Source organism: Canis aureus, chromosome 11, assembly GCF_053574225.1.
Source record: "Canis aureus isolate CA01 chromosome 11, VMU_Caureus_v.1.0, whole genome shotgun sequence".
Taxonomy (NCBI): domain Eukaryota; kingdom Metazoa; phylum Chordata; class Mammalia; order Carnivora; family Canidae; genus Canis; species Canis aureus.
Window position 1 is genome coordinate 30,032,895 of NC_135621.1, and position 14,885 is coordinate 30,047,779.

The 14,885-nt window shown below is 54.2% G+C and overlaps 1 protein-coding gene across 2 annotated transcripts in view; it reads right to left on the minus strand.

Annotated features, from left to right (window-relative positions):
- Window positions 1-11,344, minus strand: part of CYTH4 (cytohesin 4) — a 30,991-nt gene extending 19,647 nt beyond the window's left edge. The window contains exons 1-3 of one of the 2 annotated variants that reach the window (XM_077914626.1): window positions 11,155-11,344; window positions 3,185-3,267; window positions 1,054-1,118 (exon numbers count right to left, since the gene is read on the minus strand). In XM_077914626.1, coding sequence (XP_077770752.1) covers window positions 1,054-1,118; window positions 3,185-3,267; window positions 11,155-11,173 — 167 coding nt within the window. In that variant the 5' untranslated portion in view covers window positions 11,174-11,344. The remainder of the gene's footprint in view (window positions 1-1,053; window positions 1,119-3,184; window positions 3,268-11,154) is intronic. The other variant, XM_077914627.1, reaches the window with a different exon arrangement.
- Between the last annotated feature and the right edge of the window lie 3,541 nt (window positions 11,345-14,885).

Sequence of the window (14,885 nt, forward strand, 5' to 3'; positions counted from 1 at the left end):
TCCTGCTGCACTGCTTTGTTAGCTGAGCCACATCAGGCAAATCACTTTATCTCAGGGGACTTAGTTTTTTCATCTCTAAAATGGGGACGACACCATCCCATGCCTCCCAGCATTGTTGAGAGGTTCAAGAGTTCAAAACAGCTCGGTGGTAGGTGCTGCGTAAGTGTGATGCTGTTGCTGGAGCCGGAACAGAGCACCTGGAGATGCAGGGCAGCCATGTGCGTGCCATGTTTGCCTGCGTGCATGTGAGGGGTGTCGGGCTGGAATGGTGACCAGAGGCATTGGAGACCAGGGGGTGGCAGGAGCAGGGTGTGATTTCCTGAGACACATATGTAGGAGTCAGTGCCTGGGGCCTTAGGGAATTACGTAGGGACCAGAGTTGTCTCTCTCTTTTTTTGAGAGAGAGACTGCGAGAGAGCACCAGTGGGGGAGGAGAGGCAGAGAGAGAGGGAGAAACAGACTCCCCACTGAGTGGGGAGCCCAACGTGGAGCTCCATCCCTGGATCCTGGGATCATGACCTGAGCTGAAGGCAGACGCTTCACTGACTAAGCCATCAAGGTGCCCCACAAGTGGGGAAACTGAGGCCCAACTGGGGGTCAGGGACCCACCCCAGGTCACAGAGCCAGTGGGACTCTCCCCATAGGAGGGGCAGTGGATGGCACCCTAGGGGGGGTGGTGAGGTGCTCCAGCCTTGGCCTTGCCATGGGCCAGGCTCTGACCCCGTGAGGCCTTGGCTCTTCCTCCTCCTCCTCAGGGCTGAGCTCTCATGATACTCCTGGCTGACGATTGATCACGGTCTGGGTCAGGGTGGGTTGGGAGAGACTCTGTGTGGAGGGGTTGAGGGAGGAGGTATCTCCCAAGAGAGGGGGCTGCTGGAAGTGCAGACCAGCCCAGACCACGTGGTGGAGTCTAGGGCCCTCCCTGTTCCATCCTGTCTCCACCGCCTCCTCCTCCAGGCGGACCTCTGACTTCACCAGGGCATGACCCTTGCTTCCTCATGCTGGTTCCCGGTGTGTGGCAGCTTCCCAGGGGCCCCTGGCCTAGCCCCTCACCTCTCCTCCGTGGTCTCGAAGCAGTCAATCTGGGCAAATACATCTGCGATCTCATCTTTCAGCTTCTGTGGGGTGGCAGGGGGCACGAAGGGTAGGAGAGTCAGGGACGGAGGCTGGGGCGGAAGGGGATTCCTGACCCCCTCACAACCACTTCCACCGCTGGGCATGACTCCTGACTCCACTGAGAGACCCTATCTCTGTAGATCCCTTTCCCAGATGTTTCTTATCCTCACAATCCCATGCCAACCTGTTGCCTGTTTATACCCAATTTCCGCAGGCTCCTGTCTTGGGGGAGACAGTCCCCAAGGCCCACCTTTCGCCCCACTCTATTTCCAGCCTTCGATTTCCCCTCTGCAGCTGTGAGGTCGTCTGCCCTTTAACAGAACCCACTCGACAAGCCCTCCTCCACCAGGTGCCAGCTTCCTGAAGCATAGCTTGGAGCCCACCCTTTCCCAACTCCCTCTGTGGTTCCCTACTGCCTCCCGAGTCAAGGGGCTCGAACTCCCCACCTCAGACCAGGCCCCAACTCCTCTCTGGCTTCCATTCCCCATCCATTTACTCTGTCGTTTGCCCTTGACTTGGTACTCGCTCTGTGCCAGGAGTTATGGGTATACCAGGGTGCCAGTCAGTAAGGCCCCCTTCTCAGGGACCCAGTGGGATTTCCCGAAGAGGACACTGAAGTACAGGGTGGTGAAGTGACATGTCCAAGGCCTCATTCCAAGTCCATGTCTTCCCCACGCCTCTTAAACCTCCGGGGGCAGAGGACCCTCTAATTCCGCCAACCATGACCACTGGGCAGACAGCAGAGGGGCACCTGTCCAGCTTCCCCTTCAAGGCTGCACCATGAGCACCTGGCAAGAGCCCCTAAAGCCCACCCAGCCCTTCCTCATCTTCCACTGGAATCTCTGGGGTGAGAGTGATCCCCAGGCTTGTCCGGGACCCCAGGGGCAGCGTGGGGCCTAGAGATGATACCTGAGCCCAGTCAGCATCTGTCCATGTGATCTTGGCCAAGTCACTGAGCAGCTTCCCCACGATTCACTTGCAAGTATTAATTGAGCACCTACTGTGCTCTGACTATTGAGCTGGGGATATGGTGGTGGGCAAGAGAAACCCAAGCTTTCATGGTGGGGTTGGGATCATGGTGGTCATGGGCAAATGATATGACTGAGCAAAAAAGATCAGAGTAGCTACACTCAAGCAAGCACAGTGTAAGGGACGGGCTTGTCCAATCACCATGTGGTACCTGAAGATAATGGAACTTGTGTGTCGATTATACTCAAATAAAAAAGAAAAATAAAATGATCTGAGTTATGGTATAAGGAGAGCCTGGCACATGGTAGGTCTCAGTAAAATAGTTGCTGAGTGAATGACTTTGTATCTTCTGCTTTCTCAGGTATATAGGGGTGGGGGGTAGGGGTGGGGTCCTAGCCACAGCCAGGGGGGGTCAGGGCAGTCTTTAGGAGGCGGCACTCGAGCTGACAATGACGTAATGAGAAGGAGGTGCCACAGAGAGAGCTTGGGAGAGTCCCAGACAATGGGATTTTGAGTTCTGCGTGTGTGTGGACATGTGGACGCATGTGTGTGATGCAAAGGCCCAGGGGTAGGACTGAGCTCAGCACATTTCCAGGAACAGAACCCGGGCCTGCCTCGGGGGTTGCTAAGAATCCGATGAGGAAACGTCTGAGCAACTGGTGCATTAGCAAGTGCTTGGCACGTACCGGTGTTATCTTGACGAAATGGTTTAAATTTTAGGGGGGATGAAACTAAGGCCCAGTGTGGAGATGAGAGCTGACGGGAGTAGAGCCTGCTGTGCCGTGAAGCGTATGGAGCACCGGGTGGGGCTCGGCACACAGTAGCTGCCTCGCCTATTGCCCTTCCTCCCTCCCCCGTGCTCCTGGCTCTCTCCGGATCCTGGTAGCCGGGCCTGGCAGTGGGGAATCCTCCCCTGGGATTCTGGTCTCCCCACTCCCGGGGGCCGGGGCTGAGGCCAGGTGCGGGCTGGAGTCCAGCCCCCCTGTCCGACCAGGCTCGGGTCAGGGGTGAGTGGGGAGGTGTGTGCGCTGTGGGAGGGTGTGTGCGTGGGTGGGTGTGCTTGGAGGGAATGTCAGCATGAACATGGGTGTGCACACACCTGGATATCTTCCAGAAGCTGCTTCCGGTGCCACTTGATCCGCTGCAGCTCCTCTGTCTCCCCGCTGCTCAGCTCCGTTGGGTCTGGAGAGAGAAGCTGCGGTCACTGGCCCATTCACCACTATCCCCTCCATCACTCGGCTCCAGCCACACAGGCCAGCCCTTGCTTCCCCAGGGCCCTCTTCCCTCCAGAAAACCATGGCTTCCTTGCCCTCGTCACCCAGGCTTTAGCCCAGATGTCACCTCCTCCAGGAGGCCTTCCCTGACTACCCCCTAAAAAGCAGGCCCTTCCTCCATCCTCCTGTTCGACCAAACTTGGTACCTTCTGGGTACAGGCTCCCTGGAACCATCTTGTTTATTTGCATCTTAACAAAAAAAAAGGTTTTATTTATTTATTCATGAGAGACACACAGAGAGAGGCAGAGACACAGGTAGAGGGAGGAGCAGGCTCCCTGTGGGGAGTCGCAATGTGGGACTCAATCCCAGGATCCCAGGATCACGCCCTGAGCTTAAGGCAGCAGATGCTCAACCACTGAGCCACCCAGGCGCCCCTATTTGCATATTTTCTGTTTTACGCATTATACTCCCAGCACCACGGAAGCAGGCACTTCAGTGTTGCTCACTGCTGCATCCTCAGCCCCTAGAAAGACCCCGACAGATAGGCGGTACTCAAAATACTTGCGTTTATCCTTCCTTGGGACTTTCATGTACTCTTTCCCTGGATCACCTGTTTATCACTTATCCACTTATTTATTTGCACAACCAGGAAGTGGTGTATCATTTTGCCTCTCATGCCATTGGCCAGATGGAGCTATATGACCACACCCAGCTTCAAGGGAAGCTAGGAAATGAGCTTTTAGTATGGTGGTCCTGATACCCTTACTACGTAAGATGGGGAGACTGGGTTTAGGGAGACCATTCATAGTTCCTGCCCCAGACACTGAGGCTCAGAGAGATGAGGTGGCCTGACCAGGGTTGCACAGGACAAGCTGTTGAGCCAGAGAGGAACTTGGATTGGGCAGGCTACAAAGCCTGGGTTTGTTCCTCATTGCCTAGAAATGAATTAAAGGAGACACATGGGTGCTGGTATTCTGTGAAAGGTGCTATGACAATTCCCACCCTGGGGTCAGTTGACCCACCTCTAACCCATCGTGCTTCCTGTTCCATCCATAACATTCACCTGATCAAAAAATCTCCACAGACTCCCTATTACTTAGAAACACGGTTCTCATTTGGTTCTGGCCTCCCTACCCAGCCTTATTCCCCACTATTCTCAGAAAGCACCTGAGAGTCCAGCCTGCCTGCTCCTCACTGTCCCCAAACTGTCTCTCAATCTTGTTTCCCACTTTGGCCTCTGGAGCTCTCCGCCCTGGGATGCCTTCTCCTGTCTGCCGTCCACTTGCTCCCCAACTCTTTAAGTCCTAGCTCTAGGGAATACCTGGTCCCATTTCTTTAAGATTTTGCGAGGACAGATATTATCTCTCCCAAATGAAAGCAGAGAGACTATTAAGGTCTCCTTTCCCTACCCCTCCTTCTCATTGACTGAGCAGCCACCTTGGGCTTTGTGATGGAAACTGGGTATGGAGATGGGGAGGCACCAAGCAGGTATTCAGTATACAGGGGGCACCCAACACTTGTATAACGGGTGCCATGTTGTGCCATCAGCTCTCCCCTTCAGGACCAAGGCACCCATTCTCTTGGGGCTGGGGGTTGGGTTGGGGGGTGATTTGCTGCTGTCACAGCTGAGTTCCTCCCCAGGAGCTTAACTCAGCCAAATGGAGGTGCCTCACTCAAGGATATGCCCCTCCCAAAGGACAGCCCACTCGTGAAAAGCCAAGACCTTTTGTCTAGTTTATGGACCTCTACCAGTATTCAGACCCAGACCCTGTCGACTGAAGGGGAAGCTGGGTCTCCAGAACAAAGGGTCCTGTAATGCTGGGGCAACTATATACAATAATGATACATTGATAATGACTGCCTTGGCCAAGCAGTCAAGGTGGGTCTGTGTGACCCACTGAGTCATAAAGTCAAATGAGCACAATCCTTCATAAGTGATTCACTCTCCACAGTGAACAGACCCAGAGGGCTCCAGTGGGCACCATGGACAGGTCACCCAGGCCCCTCATCTCACACTATGTCTACATCGGTAGGTCCTTTGGGATCTTTCTAGCAAAGGAACAAAACACCTGAACTTGGTTCCGGAATGAGTGGCTTCCTGTTTGGGGCTAAGTAAAAACTGGATAGCTATTGAACCACAGTCCTGTTCGAAGGTGTCCTGGAGAGACAGAGATGAGAAATCCCCCCAAGGGCAGAACCGTGGAGGAGCACCTGCTCATCCACTTCATGGGCAAAGAGCAGTGGTGCCAAATAAGGATACACAGGCGTAGGTGGTGTGAAAATTAATTAAAAAAAAAAGTCTTTTATAAGGAAGCCCGATGGCCAGCAGGGGGAGCTCTCACACACTACCACTCCTCCTCAACTCCAGCTGCAATGGGGGGGTTGGAGGTGGGGGACATGCTCCTGGCAAGTGGGAAAGATTTCAGCTCCTACTTTACTCTCCTAGCAGGAGGAAGGAAGCTTTTCTCTTCCCTTGGCAACAGCCCAGGGAATGGGAAAGTCACAGCTCAGCCCATAAAGAGCCACTTCGCCTCAAGCTCCCAGTTAGCTCCAGTGGACTGTTCATAGCAGCCTTTCCAACTCCTCTGAGTTCCATGAAAGAGCCTCTTCTCCTTTGTTCTGTGGACTAGCCTGGGGTTTGGCCGTAGCTTGCTTATCCTGGATCACAGTTCTGTACTATTTTGGAATAAACCCATCTTTGCTGGTAAAAAGAACCGGCAGTTTTATTTTTTAAGGTTAACGAGGGCCAGGAGAGGATGGCTTGACTTCTCAGTCAGAGGCTGGAAAGAAGAAATAAGATTGGAAGATCAGGAGCAGAGAGGTCTGGGGGTAGAGCTAGTGGATGGTCCTCTAGGAGTGGACATGGAGGGGGAAGATTTTTTGTTTTAAGATTTTATTTATTTATTTGAGAGAGAGAAAGGGCAGAGGGAGAGGGAGAGAGGATCTCAAGCAGACTCCCCACTGAGGATGGAGCCCAATGTGGGGCTTGATCCCACGACCCTGAGATCACGACATGAGCCCAAATCGAGAGTCAGATGCTTAACCGACTGAGCCCCCCAGGCGTCCCTGGGGGGTGAAAATTTTTGTGAAGCACACTAACGTTCCCCAGCAACCACCCACCACAGGAGAGGGCCTGCTCCACCAAGCAGATGGAATGACCCGGCTGGTGACCTCAGCCAGTCTCTGACCAACCGGCCCAGTGTTGGTGCCAGTGATCCATCTTGACTGGAAGCCACACGTACTCTGGACATGCAGTGGCCCTTTCTTCCCACAGAGCCCCGGCCGGGAAGTGTCCTCACCGACTCTTCACCACCAGAAGCTGCCGGCCTGATGGAGCAATGGAGCAGCTTCTGGAAGGTGCAGCTGAGGTGTCAGCTTGGAGCCGATATCCTGCTCGGATGGGGCACCGTGTACCAGGATGTAAGATATGACTGTTGATAGTGTTCTGTCCCCAAAGGTCACTGACATGGACCCAGAAATGAGGAAAGGCTCCGCATACCCTCCTCCTAGTGACCCACTTGGGTGTTTTCATCTCTGTCCCTGCAACTCTGAGCTCGGCTGGCTGGAAGATCCTGGTGTCACTTGTACCAGGAGACAACGCAAGGGTCCCTTCAGATCAAATACACCTACTTTATGCCAGCAGCACAGCATAAATTATGCCTTTTAATCCTCGCAGCTCCTGGAAGTGGCCAGGAGCCCAGGAGGCATGTTGACACGCAGCTGTCTCTCTTTCTCTCTCTTGCCCTCATGTCTCCCCCCCGCCAAGCCATGCCCTGTCCATCTCCTTTTCCCACTGCCCCACCTGCACGCAGACCACAGGTGGGGCCCTGGGTGACTGCAGGCCATCCCCGTGTTTTCCTGCCTCCCCTCTGTACCTCCAATCTGGTCTCCCACAGCATCCCATTGTTCTGGGGACAAGACCCCAGGTCTATAGGGCCCACTCATCCCACGGGCTCGCCCCCATCCTCAGCTCACACTGCGCCATCCTGTGCCGGGCCTGAGGCCTCCCGGAGTCCTCTGGTTGCTCCCAGTGCGCCTGGTCCTAGGGCCTGTGTGCTTGCTGTTCCCCACGTCGGGAATGCCTTTCCTTCTCCCCTCCACCTTGTAGCTCCTGCTCATCCCCTCTTAGGTGCCCTCCCGTGCAGCGTCTGGGCCTCTCCCTCGGGTCCCTCCTGTCCCCACAGCAGTTCTGGAGACAGTTCTTCGTGGACAGCTCCAAGATCCTGCTCAACAAACAAGCCGCACTGTCCCTTAGGGGGTGGCTCGCTGCTCGAGCACCTACTAGGCGCTCCAGGCTCTTGCCGTCTTCTGTCTATCCCGTCTGATCCTGATGACAGCTCTGGAGGAAGGAACATCTGGTCTCATTCTATAGATGAGGTATCCGAGGCTCAGAGAGGTCAAGTGACACAGCTGGAAGGTGGTGGAGCTGGGAGTCACCCCCAGGCCCAGCTAGGACTCCGAGGCCACACCCGTGATGCTGATGATGGTCTGATGCCAGATATTTTCATGCAAATCATTGAAACCCCATCAGACACTAGCCCTGGTTGTCCTGACATGGAAATGCTGACCGTGGCTCCCTGTTTGAGAATGAAGGCCGGATGTGGAATGATGCCTGCGGTTTGTTCCTCTTTCCCTTTCTGGGGGGTGAGAGAGAAAACAAAGCCAACTTCCTAGAGCTGGGGGGACAGAGGCACAGGTACAGGCCCACGTGTCCTCAGGACGGCAGGATGGCGGGGCAGGGAGGAGGGGCTATTGGCATTCCGTCTCCATAGGGCTTCTTCTGTGGCTTGACGGATGTGTCCATGAATCCTCCCAGGGCCCTGTTACCTTGACAGGATTCTGACCCCAACAGGTGGCCCCGGCGCTGTTGCAACTGTCCTGTGGAGCGTGGGGCCTTCGGACCCTTCACCTGTCTCAAAGCTGGGGTTCCTCCGTATTTCAGCGCAGAGGGTCCAGATGGTTCGGGGAGGGTGCCAAGGACACAGAGTGAGTGGAGGGTGACAGGGACATAGAGTGAGAGGGCCATTTCTGATTCCCAGCCAGGCGATGCTGGCGTTTTAAGCCCTGGAGCAGCTTAAGGGAGGTGTTTTTTTTTTTTTTCTATTTGTTTTTATTGAAGTTTGATTTGCCAAATATAGTATAACATCCAGTGCTCATCCCATCAAGTGCCCTCCTTAGTGCCTGTCACCCAGTCACCCCAATGCTCTGCATCACTTGCCATCGGGGAAATACAAATCAAAACCACAATGAGATACCACCCCAAACCAGTGAGAATGGGTTTTGATGACAATAGTGATAAAACACAAACAATAATAACATGAGAAGGACAATAGCCACCACCATGAACTCTCTTGACTCCTCAGTTTGACTCTAATTTTCAGGCCTCACAAGGGCCAGTTTTGGACAACTGAGCCCACGCCTGCTGCAGGCTGTGGTTGCCCTCTGCACCCATGCCCAGGCTGCGGGGAGTGCCCGGGGGCCCACCCCGACCACCTCCCCAACTCCTCCCTGCTTCCCCTTTGTCCTTCCTCTTTCCCATCATATTTTTAGAAATCATTCTGCTTGCAGCCTGGCTTCCAGGACAGCTGGCCTTGCTTCCGCTTTCCAGGGCGAGAGGAGGGTGCTCTCCTGGGCCCCCCCCCAGGGGGCAGAGGCGCCTCAGAGTCTCCGCGTGAGGGGCACCCAGGCAGGAGGGGGTGTCTGGCGGAGCGGCTCCGCCCCAGCCCCTGAGGCTCTGTGGGCGTCCGTGTGGCTTCCTCCCCACCCCCAGAGCCAAGCTGTCTCTATTTTTAACTGCACCCTAGCCTCGCTGCACCAACCCCAAGTTGTTGTCTTTGGTCACGTAGGGGCTTTGCTGCCTGGACCTCTCAGCTTCCCAGCAGGCCCTGGGGGAGGGGGCTTGATCTGCTTCTCTGCAGGACAAGCTGGAGGAGGCCAGGTTGTCCTGGGGGAGCCCGGCCCCATCCTATCTACGGCAGAGGTGAGGAAGCAGAGCCCACAGAGGATAAAAGGCCCATCATCACCACTGGTGGGTTGGTGCAGAGCTGGGCCCCCAGCCAGGTGGGGTGAGTCCCACCCCCCACTCATTCCCCACTTTCCCAGCTCAGGCTGGGGGTGGAGGGGCCCTTATGGATGATGAATCTGAGCTCAGAGAGGGAAGTCACCTGGCTGGGGAGGAGCTTTGATTAAGACCCACTCTGGACAATGGGGGATGACCTTCCTTCCCTCCCTCTGACTCCTCCAGGAAGTTTTCCCAGCTTGTCCCCCCCCCAGGTGGAAGAAGTCGCTTCCTCATCTGCCCTGGGTCATTGTCTGCAGGATCTGTCTCCCCCTCCCCCCGCATCCTGGACCAGCAGCTCCCCCAACAGCTGGGTCCCCACTGTCCCGGCACCGCTCAGCCAGCACAGGACCTGCACACCGGAGGACTGTTTGCAGCATGAGTGAATGAATGAATGAATGACCCAATCCATGGAGATCTCAAATCTCCCAGCAGACCACCTGCATTGACCTTCCTCAACCCACTCCCACCCAGGGCCAGCCTAAAGCAAAGCGGCGGCCCACCTTCTTGGTCTCCCGGCGCCTCCCACAGCCCGGGCTGACCCCTGCTCTCTTTCCTCTCAGGTTCACGTCCCTGGCCACTAACAGGCGAGTCAGCCCTCTCGTCCACTTCACCTCTTTATGGAGACGACCCTCCCTGTTCTGAAGGACCTCGGGCTGTGAGAGCAAAGTAATAGCGGTGGGAAGACAGGCAGTGTGGGCTCCGTGACTTCAGCGTCTCCTATCACCTCCCATCTGGCGAGTGACCTGGAGCCAGGTGCTACTCCTCACTGGGTCCCCTCTTGCCTTCTGGTCGCCACCTATGACATATCACGGAGCCCGTCCAGTCTGTGAGCCACCTGCCACCAAAAGCCCAAACGGGGTTGAAGGGATGGGTGGTTCTGTGTGTTCCCCAGAGCCCGCGGAGCCAGGGAGGCTGGGGGGCGGGGTCACACAGCTCTGCCTTCGGTTTTGTTGGAAGAAAGGGTTCTCTTGCTAAGGGGGGTCGGGGGTCGATGTCATCTGAAGCTTGGGGACTGGACAGCTCCCGGCAGCCTCGTCTCCTGGATCTCCAGGCAATGCTGGGATATTCTGGTTGCAGGGCACAGAGGCTTTGTCCCTCTTCTCCCTGCCTTGCAGAAACGCAGCAGGATCCTGTTGTCTCCCCTACCAGCTGCGTAGACACCTCTCCTCTTTCCCCCGGACATGCTTCTGTTCACTGGGGAGGGTCTCCGCTGCTCTTCCCTGGCCTCCACCAGCGCTCTAGGCTTGCCCTCGGCCTCCCCACCCTCAAAGGCCAGACAGGAGCTTGAGGACCCTTGTGCCACCCAGACAGCCATTGTCACCAACATTATCATCCTCAGCTCTTGCACTGCTGTCCCTTCCCCCTGGAATATTCCTTCCCCAGAAACCCATATAGATCACTCCCTCCCCCCTCCAGGTCTCTGCCCAAATGGTGCCTCCTTCTGAGGCCTTCTCCAGCACCTCTCCATCATCCTTACCCTCCTTGACTGTTCTTCCTCCTGCTTGTCACCTCCTGACATATTACATTAATACCTTTCCTGACAGTCTCCCCCGCTAGAGCGTGAGCTCATGGGAGCAGGGACAGGGCCTGCTTTGTTCACTGCACTCCCAGCTCCTGGAGCACAGCTTGGCCCCCAGCCTGAGCTCATAAACATTCATTGCATGCTTCTGCCTTTCCCACCTTATATCTATTTACATATTGATTCCTCCCAGGGTCCTGCGAAGCAAGCACAATTGTCCCCATCTTACAGAAGAGGAAACTGAGGCCCAGAGAGGTTGGCCCCAGGTGCTTACCTGGGTGGCACAAGTCCATTCTGAGGCCCTGAGGAAGGGTGGCCTGTGCTCCTGTCGCCCGCTGAGCCAGCTGCTGCTCGAGCTGGCCAGGCAGAGAGGTGTCACCTCAGCTACATCAGGCCCCTTCCGGGTCGCCCCGCCCAGCCCCGTGTGGGGAGGAAGTCCTGTCTGCTAGGATCTGGTGTGTAGGCTCTTGACAAAGCAGCACTTCCTAAAACTGGCAGAATTTCGTGTAGCAGGGACTCTGCATTTTTGGGTGCGGGCTAGGGAGATTTAGAGACAACGGAGACAAACAAAGGGAGGGATTGGGGGGATAAAAAGAGAAAGTGAGACAGAGTGGCACACCACGGGCGCGCATGCGCACACACGCGTGCAGAGAATGATGGCTGCTGGGGGACACAGCCTTCTCCAGGGGACATCGGGCATTTACTTACCAACGTCCCCAGATGTCAGCTGAAGGGTCACCCTTGGACAACGGGGCCCCAAAGATTCTGCCCTTCAAGCTCTCTTCCATCTCCTCAGCCTTGGGAAAAAGAAAATGGATTCAGTGCTAGGAAAGGCTTTGCTTCCCTTTGATGACATGCCTGGCTCTTTCCTGTCTAGTGACCAATTGGCAGTATGTTTAGTTTCTCTTTTCCCCCAGGCTGCTAGGAAACTCATAGTCAAATCCGAAGCTCCTTTACAACTGTTCCACTGTAACACATGAACTTTGGGGCCAGACTCAGCTGTGTGGCTCTCAGCTCTGCCACTTGGGTCCTGTGAGAACTCCAGCAAGGTCACTTATCTGCAGCCAGCCTCAGTTTGCTTACCTATAAAAGGGGAATAAGAGGGGTGCCTGGGGGCTCAGTCAGTTAAGCAGCTGCCTTTGGCTCAGGTCATGATCCCAGAGTCCTGGAGATGGAGCCCTGCATTGGGCTTCCTGCTCAGTGGGGAGCCTACTAAACTCTCTGGCTCCCCCCCCCCGCCCCCACCTCTTGTACTCTCTCTGTCTCTAATAAATAAATAAAAAAAAATTTTAAAGGGAGAATAATAATCCTCACTTCAGGGTTATAGAAAAGGGGGTGGAGAGAATGTGCTTAAGATGCTTGGGACATAGTGGGTGCTTAATGAACACTATCTTCTTTTCCTTTTGGTTTTAGTTTTCTTTCTGGTTAAAATTCCCAATTTAATGCTTGTGTCTTTTCCAGCAGGTTGATCCAATTTCTTTGTGGAAAAAAGTGTTGTGTAAAGAAATATCTATTTAAAAAATGCTCACTCTGTGTAACTGTGTGTCACACATGGATTTATTCGTCTGTTTCCCTACCAGTCTGGAGGCCCCATGAGGACAAGTTCACCTCCATGTCTTCATGTCTGGTAAAAGCAATGAATGAATAAGTGAATGAATAAAAGGAACATAGGAGAAGTAGTATGGTTGATGCCAAAGTTGGCTACACCTTCCACCCTTCCCTGTGTGCACACACCTTTGCATGGTTACGCTGCCCCTCCTCCCCTCAAGAGGTGGAGTCTATTTCTCTTCCCATTGAATCTGGACTGGGCTGTGTCTGTCTCTGGCCACCTGCCTGCCCAGCTGCTGTGAGAACCAGCCTGGGCTAGCCTGCTGGAGGGTGGGAGGCCACACGGAGAAAAGCCCAGCTATCCTGACTGCGTCCTGTTGCAGCCTCATGAGTGAGTCCAGGGAACACCAAGAGAAGGACCACTAAGTGGAGTCCAACCCACAACCCACATGGCTGTCCCATGGAACTGTGAGAAATAACAGAAGTTTGCTGTTTTAAGCTACCAATTTGGGGGGTGGTTTGTTACGCAGCACAAGCTCACCAGTACAGGTGAAATCCAATGCCTTCATGTCATTGAAGTGAAAACTGAGGCTCATTTCTGGAACATGCTTGACCAACTTGGATTAGTGGCCATCCTAGGGCCAGAAGTCAGGCCTACCTCCTGTCAGTCTTGTGCTCTCAGGACTCTTGGAAGCAGCCCCCCTCCTGCCCTTGGGCTCTTGCATAACTCAAGGTCATTCTCTAGGAAACCTGTTGAAGTGGTCTCCAGAGGAAATAGATTTTTCTCTACACATTTGGGTCTGAGGCACAACAGCCCATTTCCTGGGTCACTTCAAAAACAGAAACAGGGAGGAAGGTGTCATTCCCTGTGCAGAAAAGTTGACCCAGCAGGACTGGGACGGTGATCCTTTACAAGGCCTGTTTGCAGGTTTGGCCTTCGCCTCGGGTCTGGGAACTTGGGTTTCCAGAGGATTCCTGCTATTCTCTGATGAGAGTGGCTTGCTGAGCTTAAACTGTGCAAACGCCGTGGGTCATGCTGAACCCTTGCTTTCTTTCTGGAAATCTGGAAGCGTGCAGTATGCTGGACAGAGGGTGCATCCATGACCAGCTCCCAATAAAGAACCCTGGGCACTGAGTCTCTGCTGAGCTTCCCTGGTTGACAGCATCTCACATGCATTTGCACATTTTGCTACTGGAGGACTTAGTGGCTCCTGCGTGACTCCAGCAGGAGAGGATTCTTGGACCCCCATGCCGGGTTTCCTGTGGACCTCACCCCAGGTGATTTGACTGGGTTTGTTTGTACCCTTTTGCTGTAACAGATCATAGTTGTAGGTAAGGCTGTGGGCTGAGTTCTGTGAGTCCTCCAGGTGAATCACTGAATCTGAGGATGGTCTTGGGGGCCCTTGAAATATGTTCTAATGCTGCCGCCAGGCCCAGTGGATGTACTTTGCCCGGGACCACAGGCTGGCATCTGGGGCTTCCCGTTCTGTCTGAAGGGCTGGTCAAATGGTTCAGTTATTATTACTAACTCATTCTTTAAGACTCAACTCCAATGCCACTTTCTCCGTGAAACCTTCTATGATTGCATCGCCCTTCCCTCTGTCCCCCTAGCCCTGGTCACGTCTAACAGCTTGTGTGCAGGTAGTCTGGGAGGGAGGGACCATTGTGGGTGGCAGTGGGTAGAATCAATAGCAGGGGAACTGTAGAGACCTTGATTCAAACCCCAACTCAGTGCTGGCTAGCTGTGAGAATTTCTCCCATCTGACACTTGTTTTTTGTCATCTGCAAAATGGGGGCAGACCGAATTCAGTTTCTTTATGTGAAATAGAAAACCCAAATAACAATGGGTTAAAGAAATTAGAGGTATATTTACCTCTTATGAGAATGAAGCCTGAGGTAGGGAATATAGGGCTGTTCTCACAGAAGCCTGAGAATCGGGCATCCAGGCTCCCTCTAATTTTTTACCTCTATCCTCAAGGTCTCCCCATGGCTTAAAGTGGCTGCCTGATTTCCAGCCATTGTGCCTGAATTTCAGGTAGGAAGAAGGATGAAGATGGGAAGGGCTCCCCTTAAAGGCCTCTTCCTGAGGCTCTTTCTGGCCTGGGATCAGCCCTTTTCCCTGAAATGAGGCTCTGCTTCTTCCATGTGAGCTACGTGGAGGTCCATAGTTGGTCCACAGTTGGTTATAGGACAACACACGGCAGTCCCCGGACATAGGGGACTTTAGACAACCACCACCAACAACCATCATTTATGGAGTGCTCACTACATGCCAGGCACTGTTCTAAGTGCTGCCAATCCTCTCATTTAATCTTTTCTTAATCTTTTCCACAACCCAACAAAGTGTATTACTATCTCTGTTTAATAGATGTGCAAATTGAGTTCAGAGAGGGTAAGTTACTTGCTCGAGGTCACACAGCCAGGAAGAAGCAAGCTCAGATTCAAGCTCTGTGCTGC